Genomic DNA, 14,325 nt, shown 5'->3' on the forward strand with positions numbered 1-14,325 from the left:
TCATCAGTTCACAAGTTTTAATGTCAAACACAGTCATGGACAAGTTTGTATGTCCAATTCACCTCAGTTGCATGTCTTTGGACTGTTGGAGGAAATCGGAGCTCCCAAAAGAGAAACACACACACACACACACACGCGCGGAAAAGAACCCTAATCACTCCACCTGGGAATCAAACCCTTCTTGCCGTGAGGTGACAGTGCTACCCACTGAGCCACCGTGCCACCCATAATAATAATAATCATAACACAAGCTGGGCTATTGTTATTTACAAATAATATAAGTGATTTTGTTATATATTAAACATTGTAAATGTAGCGTTGATGCTGATATGGGTTAAGAATGGTACGGCTCTTTTAATTTTCTCCCAGGGGTTAACATTTGGTTTCTACGTACATCCTTTAGTATGATGCATGAAAATGTGTCTTCATTATTTTAGACCCTGGTAAATTTGATTCAGGCATGAACAGCCTGTAACAGACTAGTTCTTTTTAATCAGGGTTTCTCAACCTCAGTCCTGAGGAGAGATTTAATTTTCCTCTGCCTCACAGGAGCTAAATTATATATTCTTATGAAAAATATATATATTTACCAATATGCATTACCAAGGATATAGAGAAAATTTGACTAAACTAAATCTAGCATGATCACACTGATCACATAGTTTAGACTTTAGTGTATCACTGTACAGAAGCACATTTTGTATGTATGTAATAGAAACACTGACTCTCAGACGGAGCAGAGAGATTTCCAGTGCTGGTAAGAAGCTAGATGATTCCGTTCTGTCCTGCAGATATTTCAGGCTTCACTCATGTCTACATCAATATCATGTGCACATGCTTTAAAAGCACTATGGGACTAAAAGGTTTATTTTGAACCGCCTTGACCTCTGGAGACTGTTAGACACACAGCTGATTGGAAAGTATTTCATACAGAAAGATTACACCAGTTTAAACATTTTGTTTACTCTACACACAGTCTACATGCTTCAGACGTTGACTTTTATAATGAGCTTACAGAGAGGTTTCCTTCGGATGACACGTCCATGCAGATCATGTTTATTAAAGCAGTAAAACACTTGGACCAACACTTGGGCCGAGCTCAACCTTCCTGCAGGTCATTTGCTATCACATGGGGGTTTTGCATTGCCCTCCATCTAGCATATAATCACTTTCTTTTATCAGTTTCCAAACTTTTGTGCAATCCACAATTTCGTTTTTATATTTGTTAATAATATATAATAGTTAAGTGCAGAACTACTGGTAAGTTGTTTAGTATACGGAAGTAAAATTATATACTTTATTATTTAAAGTAATTCATGGACTAAATGTATTAGGTATTCAGAAACTAATCCACTTTTTAAAGGAATCTGACAGCCATAACTTCCACCGAGACTTGAGATCAGTCTCAACAGAAACAAATTAGCTTAAACTGTTTCTAAAACGTCCAGCACACCGTTTTAGTCCCAAAACTCTCATTAAACAGCGTCAGGCTGTGTACATACAGACAGAATTTAGGTGTTCTTAAGTAAGTGGGCAATTTAAAGCCACTGCATTCTCTTAATTTACTAATTTGAAAAAGATTTAGAGAGAGAAAGGGAAAAAAAACTATATTATGAAGAAAACACCACTCACGATTCCATTATCATTCCATTAGTGAAGCTTAAGGGAACACTAATTACCTTTTAATGGTCGATTTCAACCAATAAAGAAGAACGATGAAGGATGACATTGAGACGGCAACACTACACTGAGGCTTAAAAGCAACAGATTTCGTTTTAACAGGATTTAGCAATCAATTACATGCAGCCCTTGAAAACATTCGGCTATGCTTTAAATATCCAGAGTGCTTACGGCTGAAAGCAGAGGTGTTAATAATTCACAGCTTATGGTGCAATTACAACTAAAGCCACAAATAAGTCTGATGCAGAAAAAACTAAAATTTTGGAGTGGAAGAATTATAACCAAAGAGTCCAGACCCAAGATTTTTGGAATCGGTATGTTTACATTTTGTCCTAGAACCATGAAAAACGTTTTTGCCTTCTTCCTGATTTTTTGTGCATTTTTGTATATTGCCACACTACACTGATGTAATATATATACAACCTTAATAAATAATAAAGGTCAGATTTCCTTTAAGTATTATTCTATCCATTGAAGCTCATGATCAGAATCAGAGGCTCGTCACTAATTATGAATAAATCAACTCTAGGTTTTAGCAGAACATTTTTAACAATGTAGGATTATGACAATGGGAAATACAGCACAGTCAAACAGTAACTTGCAGTCCATGGCATACCAAAACTGAATCATCTGTCTTCAAATCGTGATCAAGCATATCACACAAACAGAAAGCCAATCTACAAAGCTTTGTTTACTGAGAGTCAGAACAGAAGCTTCTGCACAGATACAGAACGTGCTGAATAAAGAGTAAGCGACTTAAGTAAGCAAAACTACAATCTAATAAGGTCATGTAATAGTGTTCTTAAAGGACAATAACAATCTATAAATGACTTATCATGAAGGAAAACAAGGCTCGGAGAGGGCTAAGAAATACTAAGATTTAACAATAGATAAAAAATCCATGATTTATGGTTGTAACAGAAGGTTTAAGAAGACTACAGTAAACATGCCGGTATGAATATTCAAGTCTGGGGGTGTTTGGACACCTACACAGAATTAACTATACTCTAAAATTGAGACGTACCACTGCATTCTTCTGAGACATGCTATACACTATATATACATAAATGCTATAGGAATGGATCTTGTGGAAAACGATTCCTAGTGCATCAGAATAATGATCCAAAGAAAGATCAGTAGGTGCTGACTGTCAGAATTTCTTCCAAATTCATTGATTTAAATTCATAATTTAAATCTGGTTGGGTGAAGTGCTGTGTGAATGAAATACACACACACATTATATTTCTGTTAGACACACATGCCACGTAAACCTTAAGAGCATTTCCTATTAAATCTGTAAATGCCCCTATAAAAAAGTAAGCAACCACAAATATCGACTTTAAACGTAATGCTTACCCAGTAAGCAGGGACTGCGGACTGGGACCGTTGAGTGAGTACATCCCCAAGCTGCTGATGCCACTGGTGCCCATACTGGACGCGTTGTGAGTAGCCAGCATTGAGCGTTCAGGGTAGCTGAGGGACAGACTCTGCGGCCTGGTATAATAAAACGGTGTGGAGTGGGCATCACGCGGTAAAGCCTGAGCAAACAGGGGCCCATAGTTGCCCACCTGGGAGAAGATGATGATTTACCACCTGTTAATACTGTTAATACATTCTGAAATTACTACAGAAACTGAAGCTATATCATTGATACTCATGACTATTAAAGGTTTAGAAGTCACATTGAGCAATTAAGACATTTGTCAATGACCATCAGACTAATCTTAAGTTGCTAGTTTTGCTCCCAGTGATGTTTATATGTACATATATAAACATGGAGTAATGGATAACATAGATACCCGAGGGGACGGTTTTCTGGGATCCTCACAAAGGCCGAGGAGCAGATATAAAACGGACCATCTGTGTTTCAGCACCCCCTGTTAATAAAAGACAAACAAGAGAAAAATGGTAAGATTTAAACAGTCACACACAACTTGGCCATTGCTGGACTTGAACCAGCAAACTTCTGGTCAGTAGTACAGTAGCTTAACCCCTGAGCTAACACTGCCCACCACAACTAGAATGTAAACAATAGAATGCCTTTTTTTGTCATATATACATATACATGTGTACAGTGCAACTAAATTCTTTTTTTTCGCATATCCCAGCTTATTTGGAAGCTGGGGTCAGAGCGCAGGGACAGCCATTGAACAGCACCCCTGAAGCAGAGAGGGTTAAGGGCCTTGCTTAAGGGCCCATCAATGGCTAAATGCCAGAGCTGGGATTCAAACTCCCCAAAGTAGCTCACAGCTCTACCCTCTAGGCTATCACTGTCACTAAGACTTAATGCTTGAAGAGGTGTTTTTGCCTGAACAGGGATTTGAACCCTGGACCACCAGAGTAAAAGTTTGATGCTCTACTGACTGAGCATTTTAGGCTACTGCCTTAATATAAAGTCTAAGTTACTTACTTACTGTATACTTACTGAATACAGTCTTCAAGCCAATACTAAGAGATGTTTACTACAGAGGTGGGTGTAAGTGTGTTTCATGCATTATGCTGTTCATATCTAAACAGTCTGTAGATCCGACACATAGAGGAATGATCCACTGACCTGTGTCTGGAGTTTTCGGTGGAGCTCTGAAAAAAGTGCTGCATCCAGCTCTCTCCTCTGCTTTAATACTTTAAAGACAACAAACATGTACAAATGAATCTCAGTCAATCTTAATGCAAGTCTCATCCTCAATTAAATCTAGTCCATTTGTTCTTCAACTGCTCAATAATCTCAGCACCATCAACTTTGACATTTGACAAAACCGCAGACTATTAAAATGAATATGCAGCATATTATTCTTAAACACATTTTGATTTTGCACTATGTGGTTTTTAATGTAGCCACAATGTTTACGATGTACTCTGGTGCAGAACAGTTTGCTCTACGTGTTGCACCTTGAAAAAAAAGAAGTGAATTAAGATCTTCCCAACTTACATTCTTTTTTAATCTTCTCTGCAACCAGGAATTCGTCCCGCTCGATGGTGGGGGCATAATTACTTCCAATGACCCGTACAGCATACTGAAACTGATGCGCCACTTCAGCTGAAAAAAGAAGCTCTGTGAATTCGGAGCTAAAAATGCATAATATAATTCAGACACTTATATTAGGCCACAAGATGCTATTCGAAAACAGAAGGGAAACCCAGGCTCGGTGAAGACAGCTGACGCCATGTTCCACACACAGACGTAGTGGATGTAATCAATATTGCATCTCATAAGATTGCATTAAGCTCCATATAGATACTATATTTATCGGAGGGGCCGTTATCAGCTTGTCTTTACCTCATTTGCAGAGCAAAAGGGGGTCTTATTACTGATGGGCAAAAAAGCTTTCAGAGCACACGTCTCATCAAACTATTTTCTGCTGACATTCAATAAGCTGTGACAAACTATGTCCTGTGTGGAAAGTGACTAATTCTGATATTATATTACTTATTTAATAATAAGCCCCTAAAAGGATGAAGACATTTATGGAAAAGCATTTTTTTTGGTGTTTTGTTGCAGTTATTTAAATTTACATTATGCAGCTTTTTGTGGGGTTGAAATTGATGTCGCTAGATCATTCTAATATATATTAAAAAAAAAATTTGGAATAGCTGTTGTAATATATCATATCATATTTAAAAGACATTTTCATGATGTTTGTTTTGTTTATTAGGATTTTAACATCATGTTTTACACTTTGGTTACATTCATGACAGGAACGGTAATTACTCATTACACAAGATTCATCAGTTCACAAGGTTATATCAAACACAGTCATGGACAATTTTGTGTCTCCAATTTACCTCACTTGCATGTTTTTGGACTGTGGGAGGAATCCGGAGCACCCGGAGGAAACCCACGCGAACACGGGGAGAACATGCAAATTTAACACAGAAAGGACCCAGACCGCCCCACCTGGGGATCAAACACAGGACCTTCTTGCTGAGAGGCGACAGTGCTACCCACTGAGCCACCGTGCCGCCCACATTTTCATTAGAGGATATGTATCAAAGAGGCAACAAAACAGTGGAGATTTTTGTAAATACCTTATTATTCCTAATCAATTACATTAAAAAAGAAATTAAAAGACTGATAGAAAATAATAATACCGGTATTAATAATTGTCCTGATAACCAACAAAGAAAAAATAAAAGGGAATTTCCAAAAGCTTATGTTTAATTTAAACTGGAACTACAGGTCTCTACACACCACTGATTTGAAACTCACCAGCACCCAGCGCATACGCGCCAGCATGAACAACAGAAGTGTTTTGTGTCAGTATGGAGGGTGACTGCGTGGTAATTTCTACACATGTGGATCTAACCAAGAAAAAAAAACATTTTGCATCATGTCCCAGTCAAACTGTATTGATAGTACAGGTATGTGTACATTTAAAATGTATAAAAACTTCTTGATATGAAACTGTTTTTTCCTCATTTTGCACCATGATCTTGTCATGACCAATTGAAACTAATTTCTCTTTTATCACTGCAGTGACCCCTGCCTCTGACTGAGGAGGCCAAGGCTGTCACACACTTCGACAGCTAATCACTTCTTTTCACCTGCTGGGGGCAGGTCTAACTGAGCACAGAATCGTGCACAGAAAGCAGAGGCAGCACAAATGTTTTTTTTTTTTTTTTTTGCCAAAAGCTTGATGGTTATGAAAAGCTTGACTTAATGACTTTCAGCTTTTGTTATTATTGTATACTTATATAAGATAGAGCAAATGATAGCCGCTCAGGTGGCGCAGTGGTAAAACATATGCTGTTCACCAGAGCTGAGATCTCGAATACATCGTATCGAATCTCGGCTCTGCCTTGCCGGCTGAGCGGCTACATGAACAACGATTGGCCTGTTGTTCAGATAAGGGGCGGGACTAAGCCGGATGGGGACTCTCTCTCAGACTGGGCGATTACAATCTCTGCTGGCTGGTTGGTGGCACCTGCACGGAGATGGGGAAGGAGTGCGGTAGGGGGTGTGGCCCTCCGTGCACAGCGCTGTACTGCACTGCGCTCATCAAGTGTAGGTGATAAGATGTTCGATTGCTGTGCACCACGGAGGAAGCGTGGAGCAGCCTCGTCCTCCCCAATCAGGAGCAGGGACCAGCATTAGTGAGAGGATGATGGACGGGTAGAAATTGGATGCACTAAAGTGGGAGAAAAAGGGGTCAAAAAAAAAAAAAAAAAAGATAGCGTAAATGGAATGCCTTTATTATGGAGTCAAGAGGGTTACGTGCCTTGCTTAAGGGCCAGTATTCGAACCTGCAACCTTCGAGATGCTCTGGAAGCTCTACCAACTAACTAGGCAACCATTGTCCTACTGGTGATTCATTTACAGTGGTTTGAGATTAAACTGTGAGCAAATGATCAAAATGCAGTTCTGTAAGATAAAATTAAAAACAAAACACATCACTCCACTCTGTTCTTTCACTACTCTTATAGAATGTACAGTTGTGGTCTTTAAGCACACAAATTTTTCCAAACGATAAAGGAGCAGAACACTTTTAGCCTTTTAACTGCCTAAGACGTCACATTTCCAAAACCCTATAAAATACAGCTTAGATTTCAGTGAAATGATAAGAGGAAAGCACTGAGTGTGAATCAGCTATTCAATCTTTATATTCAACATAGTTGCAATTAAGACAAAATTGCAGTAGACCCTGTAAAAGCGATCCCTAACTCTTAACGTCACTCACTCAAAACATAGATTCAAAAATGCATATGGTGGGTACTGGGTATAATCAAGGCTCAGGAGCATGGTAGCACAACTGGTAAAGTAAAAACAGAGAAGGGCAAACATTCAAAAACATCACAAGATGTTCTTCGGATGTTGTGAAATTATGTGGAGTTTCCAGCATTAGAGGAAACGGGAGAACATACCAAATACTGTAACACTGTAAAAGTATGTTCATTCATCATTGTTTTGATGACATAATTTATAATGAAAGATGCAGAATACTTGATTAATGGGACACACAGCTGTGACAAAGCGTACAGAGCATCAGAGAGGCTACAGTCAGTATTTGTATACCTACAAAGTTAAATTGTATGGTAGCTTATAAAATAATCAATAACCAGACAGGTGTACCTAATAAAGTGCTCAGTGAAAATGTGTGTGACAGTTTACAGTCTAAGCAATTGAGGATGAAGGGCCATGCTCAAGGGCCCAACAGTGGCAACCTGTCAGTGGTAGGGCTTGAACCAGCGACCTTAACCACGATGTGTATGTGTGTGTGTGTGTGTGTATACAAATAAATAAATAAATAAATGAATAAATGAATAAATAAATATATATATATATATATATATATATATATATATAAAGGAGGGTGTGTGTAATAAATAAATAACGCTGAACGAACAGAGCAGCTATCATGTTAGCTTTAGCCGGTTACTACTCCAGCCGCTACAGCACCAGCAGCGTCCCACAATGCATACTACCATACTATTAAGTATGCTAAAACAGTACCGACACTACAGCTGCTGTACCACATTTACATACTCGTTAGTGTGCTAGTACGCAGTGTGGAGCGCAGCACCGTGTAGGTTTAGTGCCGTTAGCTGTTACCTTCACTCTTGCCGGTGATTCTACAGCAAAGGCTCTGCAGCAGAACGTTGGGTGATTTCTGGTCTAAAGCTGCCATTGTGCAGCAGTATCCTTCTGCTTCAATAAAACAGGTTACTGCCGCTTTCTCTGTTTATCCGTCCTCGCCATTTTAACAGAACCCGCCGAAAGCGCGGCCAACTGCAACTGTAGCGGAAAAACACAGTGAAAATACGCCCCTGCGGAAACATCCACTCCACACACAGTTCCTAGCCTGTCACACCTCGCTAATCTCCATCAAAATAACAAGACGTATTATTTTTAAATATTTATTGTTTCATCAGTCCATTTATTTATTTTTAGTCATTATATAATTCTGGTCACGGTCACACTGGTTACACTGGGCACAAGGCTTCAACACATCTTGACAGACAAAAGGCCACAGGGGCACCCACAAATTTACTCATTTATTTACACCTAAAATCCATTTCAAATAGGCAATCCATAATCTATATAATTCTGGGAGGTGGGTGGAAGCTGGTGTCATTCATAAATTAATTTGTGTTGCTGTGCGACACCCATTCTAAAAGGTGTATCACTGTGCAGCCCTGAAAGCCGGGCCAACCACAGGAACCCCACATGTACACAAAGAAATCATACAATACACCAAATAAGTAAATAAAAAGTTTTAATATAAGACATTTGTTTGTAAACCTTCAGAATGATATTTTGGATAATAATGAAATGGGATCACAATCAAGTATCGAAGGTAGTGTACCCAGAATTGCAACAGGATCAAGAGGACTCAGTAACTATCTGGGAATTTTGCATGTTCTCCATGTGTAGCTGTAAGTGGTTTTTTTTGCATACTTGCGTTTTTTCCACCTCCAGAAACATGCAGAACATAGATTGGCTAGATTAAACTGAAATCATAACAAGCTGAGTAAACAGCTGCTTCATTAAAAAACAGCTGATTCATTCCCTCCAGAAAATAATTTAAAATCTTTAAAATAAATTATTGAACAATATTAATTGTTATGATAAATAATCATAATAACAAAGTTTTATTTCTAAAATGGCTTAATAATAGTGATAATTATGATTACAATAATTATCATGTCAGCCAGCATAGAAAAGCACTTATTACTTAGTACTTAATTTATATGCTTTAAACACAAAGTGCTGTTGACTCTAAACTGTTCAACCATATTTAATTAAAAAGTGTAATAACTGGCCAGTTTAGCTTAGTAGTTAAGATATTGGATTAGTGATCAGAAGGTTCCTGGTCAAAGCCCCTTTTATACCAGGTTGCCACTGTAGGGAACCTGAACAAGGTCCCTAACCCTCACTTGCTTGCACTGTAAATTGCTTTGAATAAAAGTGTCAGCAAAGTGCCATAAACATAATAAGGAGATTGCTAGGTTTTAAATCAGGTCATTTTTGGACACAGCCATTGCTAAATAAACCACACAAAAGCTTGCATATAATTGCAACTTCTCACCTGTAGTTTCAGCAGCTGCAGCATTTTCCTCTGCACTTGTACCAAAAATACGTCAAATGTACCGCTGTGAAGATAACAAATAGCTGCATGTTCCTCAACTGAACAATATAGCAAGTGCATTTTTGGCTGAAATGACACATTAGCAGTTATATAACATATGTAGTAACAATCATACAATAACAAATGCATTCATTATTATTATCATTATTATTATTATTATTATTATTGTTGTTGTTCTTATATTATTTCTGTTGTTGTTGCTGTTGGTGGTGGTGGTTTTTTTTTTTTTTTTTTTTTTTTTTTTTTTTTTTTTTTTTTTTTTTTTTACAGCCATTGACTGGTGGCTGCTGAGCAGTTCAGAACCTGACATTCTTGGTCTGTGAGTTGTCCTGGTAGCTCCTGTAGGCTAAAATACTTTCTTCATGTTTCCAACAGTTCCAACATCCACATTCTGACGATCTCAATCTCCAAGTGTTTTTTTTTTTTTTTTTTTTTTTTTTAGAAAAATTAATATGTTAAAGAGTATTTAGGCCAGTGTTTCTTGAATGTTTTAAAGCCAATGACCCCCCCTCCCCATACATTTATTTATTATATCCAATTATTTAAATGTTAAGAACGTTAGGCAAATTTGCACAGATGAAATGCACAGTTAGCCTTTAAAATTGTAGATCCTCATGGAGCTTGCAAACTTACTCAGTTACTTATGCAGGTAGGAGTTTCTACACAAGAGGGAGATGTTAGCACAGTGTATTTCAATCAAGTGTGTACTTAATTCATAACTTTTTTTTTAATTAGTGGCAAAACACTAGAAATTCCTATAAATTCTGTGAATGCCATGGTTTATGTTTATATTATAATTATAACCTTCATTCTGGTTCAGTAAAAAAAAAATCCTGCTATTTAATGAACAATGCATTGTGGAATCCTGGGGTTTCAACCCCACTTCTGAGCAGCTACTGATTATATTCATAATAATTTCACGTTAAGAAAACTTTGAAATGAAATCAGAGCTAGAATAATGTATTAAAAAACAGCAGGGCTTTAGTATCTTTGTGTGACAGTTTAATAAGGGCCAATGCATAAATAGAGGCCCCAAAATTCTAACCACCATTATCAAAACACCAACAAAATATAGCCTATGTATATTTTTAAAACAGTCATTCGTTTCATTAGTACAGTTCCAAAATCTAAAACCTTCCCCAGACGCAGTGTGATGGTTTTCCTTTAATTTGTCACGCTGTACGTAGCTGTGCGCTGTTTAAAATTGATGTGGGCGGGCAGGTGTGTGTGTGTGTGTGCGTGTGCGTGCGTGCGTGAGCTAGAGTGCGCATGCGCGGTACAGCTTTCCTGACGTATTTGCGAAAGCGGAGAGGAGCGTAGACCGGTGGAACCGCGCACAGCACAGGCTGAACACAGCTAGATGAGCCGCGGTAAAGAAGACTGAGCAACACCTGCGCAAGAAACGAGACCACAGCACTAAGACTAGCGCCAAAAACCTGTATAAACCCGGCTCTACTTCAATAAATCATTCCAGTGCGCGCATGATACAGAAAACACGCAAATGATGAGCGCGTTTCGGCTCCGCGGCTGGTTGTTAAGCGTCTGCGGAAGAAAATAAATTCTGAACCGGTTTGTTTTTAATCCGAACAGAAAGATCGCGGGACAGTCATGGATCAGAGAGCAGATAGAAAGATCAGCTAGCGTTTTCACATCCCCGATCCTAAATCAGAAGAAAAAACAAGATCGAGATTAGCCGGTGCCAGGCGGAGAAGAGCTATGGATTTCAGTACCATCCGGAACCTCATCAGCCGATATGTGAGTACATGACACTTACACCCAAACACACGGGTACACAGATGGACCGGTGCCAGTGTTGTGGTGCGTGTCACTGGGTCGACACGCCAACTTGTTGGTCTGATCACTCTGTTGAATGGAAGCTGCAGGGTCTCAACGATTTGTTGCCCATAACAATAATGTCTAAATGACCATATGATCACCCACGAGTGCCATCACAGGGCCAAATTACTAAAATCAATATTACAGAGTGTCCCTTAAGTCTGGACACATAGGCAAAATGCATATTTTCAATACAATTTTCAGCAACATTTTAGTTAATTAGAATATTAATCAATAACATCTTCAACGTGTTTTCCACTATTTGTGGTGCAATATGTATGCGTGTGTATTTTAGTAAACATATAGTTAGTTATAGATTTAGGGACACCCTGTACAATACATTCCCTTCATTATACTATGACATACTTGGTCTAAAATATGATCTAAAATAATGCATCCATTCCTGATCAGAGTCGTTGTGGCTCTGGAAACAATTTCAGACACTTGCTGCTGTCCAGCAAATGTGGCTCAGACAATGTGAGAACATACCAAAACTCCACACAAACAGTATCAGCTAGCACTGTCGCCTCACGCTGTCGCAAGAAGGTCCTGGGTCCGATCCCCAGGTGTGGTGGTCCGGGTCCTTTCTGTGTGGAGCTGTTTGCATGCAGGTTTCCTCCGGGAGCTCCGGTTTCCTCCCACAGTCCAGAGACATGCAAGTGAGGTGAATTGGAGATACAAAATTGTCCATGACTGTGTTTGACATTAAACTTGTGAACTGATACATTTTGTGTAACTATTAGCTATCGTTCTGTCATGAATGTAACCAAAGTGTAAAACATGACTATAAAATCCTAATAAATAAATAAACAAAGTGTCCGAAGGTAATAGATCTTATTAAAATTCGTAAGGTCTATGATCATCACACCTCCCAAAAATCTAGTAGTTGAACTGGTTACTCTGCTTTACCTCTTGGTGTAAATATGTGAGTGTGTGATGCATTGTGATGAACTGTGCCATGTCCAGAATATACTCCAGGCTGTGTCTTCGGAATATGTTTCATACCCATTGCCACTTTGATCTGGATAATGTTGTTACCGAAGTTAAATGAAAGGAAAACTTGAAATGAACTGATGAAAAATTGTTAAATCTTAAACGGCAATTAAACCTACATATATATTTATTTACTTACAGAGCACTTCATTAGGTACAACCATTTGATATGAGCGTTTGTTGATTATTCTGACATCACAATACGGATGAACTTTGATTATACATTTACTAACTGTAGCTTCTCTGTTGCGTCTTGTCGCCTCCTTGTATTTTTAAATACTGTTTACTGCCGTCTTTAACTATACACCTTCAACCAGCGCTAACAGGGTATTAGGTGTTCCTAATAAAGAGGCCAGAGCTGTTTTCTTTTTTTATGCTCTGTGTTTTAATCTTCCTCTAGTCTTTTATTAGCGGACATATTCTGATAATAGGACACTGTATATGTTTGGTTGGAGCACTAATCTCCCTCCAGCAACATTAGGGTGTGTAAAATACCAACAACACTGCTGCACCTGCTACATTTATACAAGTGCAACAGGCTACCATGTCTTTACCACTTCAGTGCCATTGCAGTGCTGAGAATGGTTCAAATCAGCCAAGTAACAACCGGTCACTGGGGACGTTATGGCAGTCTGTTTTGATTGATAAATTGGACACACGGGACACAATGTACAGAGCGACAGATCAGTGATTTTATCCACACAATGTTTCCTTGTATAGTAGGTGTAGCTTATAAAATGATCTACAAATGTACATACCAGGCAGGTGAGTCGGCATACGCCAGCAGGCAGAGCACTCCTCCCGGCAGCTGTGCTAGAACATCTCCTAACAAACTCCTCAGCTCCTGTTGATGGGAAGAACTGATTCTGCTTCGAAGCACTTTAACACGTCCACTTGTCTGACCAGTCCACTATTCACCACTTGATTTGTTTTGTTTGTTTTATGAAGTTTGGCTTTTTTATTACAAAGCATTTAGGCATCACATTTATTGGAATTCAAACAGCGCTGATATACTGCAAATCTCTGTCATCGGCTGTTTGAGCACCACTCTAATAACATACACCCAGAGGCTTATGCCGGGCTGCAGTCCAGTCTAAAGTGGCCCGTATGGCAAATTTCAAATCTGATCATTTAACATGAAGTAGATTTTTATTTAGCTTGCAACTGCTGCTTATTGCAAATACTAATTTATGGACACTCTCCCAGTCACTCACTGGATCACACATTGCCTAGATCTAATTTAAACACATCCAATCCACTGTATGCTTGTTAAGAGGTGAAAGAAAACTATAGGTACCCAGTAGGAAATTTATGTGTACAGGGAAGAACATGCAAAGCTCCTTACATACAGTAACTAGTGGATTGAGAATTCAGGTGCTTTTGGTGCCTATACCACAACACATTCCCACACCTGATTATTGGTAACATGCAGTCTTTAGGGTGAGGCTGATGTTAGAATGTCTTACCAAACCTGTTTTTGTGTAGGTTTATCCGGTTATGGTACCACTGGTGCAATGGCTGTACTTTCCCTAAGGTTTTGTAGTATTCAGAAATAAATGGACTGAGGCTAATCAATAACCACAATTTCCACTGTTGGAAAAACTAATTTTCTATTATGCTATGTAGTTATAAGATATAACCAATTTTGTTGTACATATAGCCAACAAGATTGATAAAAATGGCAAGTAAATGTTTAACCCAGTAATTGCTGGATGGCCAATTAAAAATAAAA

General features: G+C 38.6%; 2 protein-coding genes across 3 annotated transcripts in view; one reads left to right on the plus strand and one right to left on the minus strand.

Moving 5' to 3' along the window:
* Nucleotides 1-10,362, minus strand: part of tubgcp3 (tubulin gamma complex component 3) — a 34,431-nt gene extending 24,069 nt beyond the window's left edge. The window contains exons 1-6 of the mRNA XM_063010509.1: nt 9,705-10,362; nt 8,228-8,410; nt 4,610-4,717; nt 4,235-4,302; nt 3,480-3,557; nt 3,037-3,248 (exon numbers count right to left, since the gene is read on the minus strand). Of these exons, the coding sequence (XP_062866579.1) occupies nt 3,037-3,248; nt 3,480-3,557; nt 4,235-4,302; nt 4,610-4,717; nt 8,228-8,303 (542 nt within the window). The 5' untranslated portion in view covers nt 8,304-8,410; nt 9,705-10,362. The remainder of the gene's footprint in view (nt 1-3,036; nt 3,249-3,479; nt 3,558-4,234; nt 4,303-4,609; nt 4,718-8,227; nt 8,411-9,704) is intronic.
* A 753-nt stretch (nt 10,363-11,115) lies between these two features.
* atp11a (ATPase phospholipid transporting 11A) overlaps nt 11,116-14,325 on the plus strand; it is an 89,416-nt gene continuing 86,206 nt past the window's right edge. For both annotated transcript variants that reach the window (XM_063009363.1, XM_063009365.1), the window contains exon 1: nt 11,116-11,519. In XM_063009363.1, the coding sequence (XP_062865433.1) occupies nt 11,481-11,519 (39 nt within the window). In that variant the 5' untranslated portion in view covers nt 11,116-11,480. The remainder of the gene's footprint in view (nt 11,520-14,325) is intronic.

Source organism: Trichomycterus rosablanca, chromosome 15 (assembly GCF_030014385.1).
Source record: "Trichomycterus rosablanca isolate fTriRos1 chromosome 15, fTriRos1.hap1, whole genome shotgun sequence".
Lineage (NCBI taxonomy): Eukaryota > Metazoa > Chordata > Actinopteri > Siluriformes > Trichomycteridae > Trichomycterus > Trichomycterus rosablanca.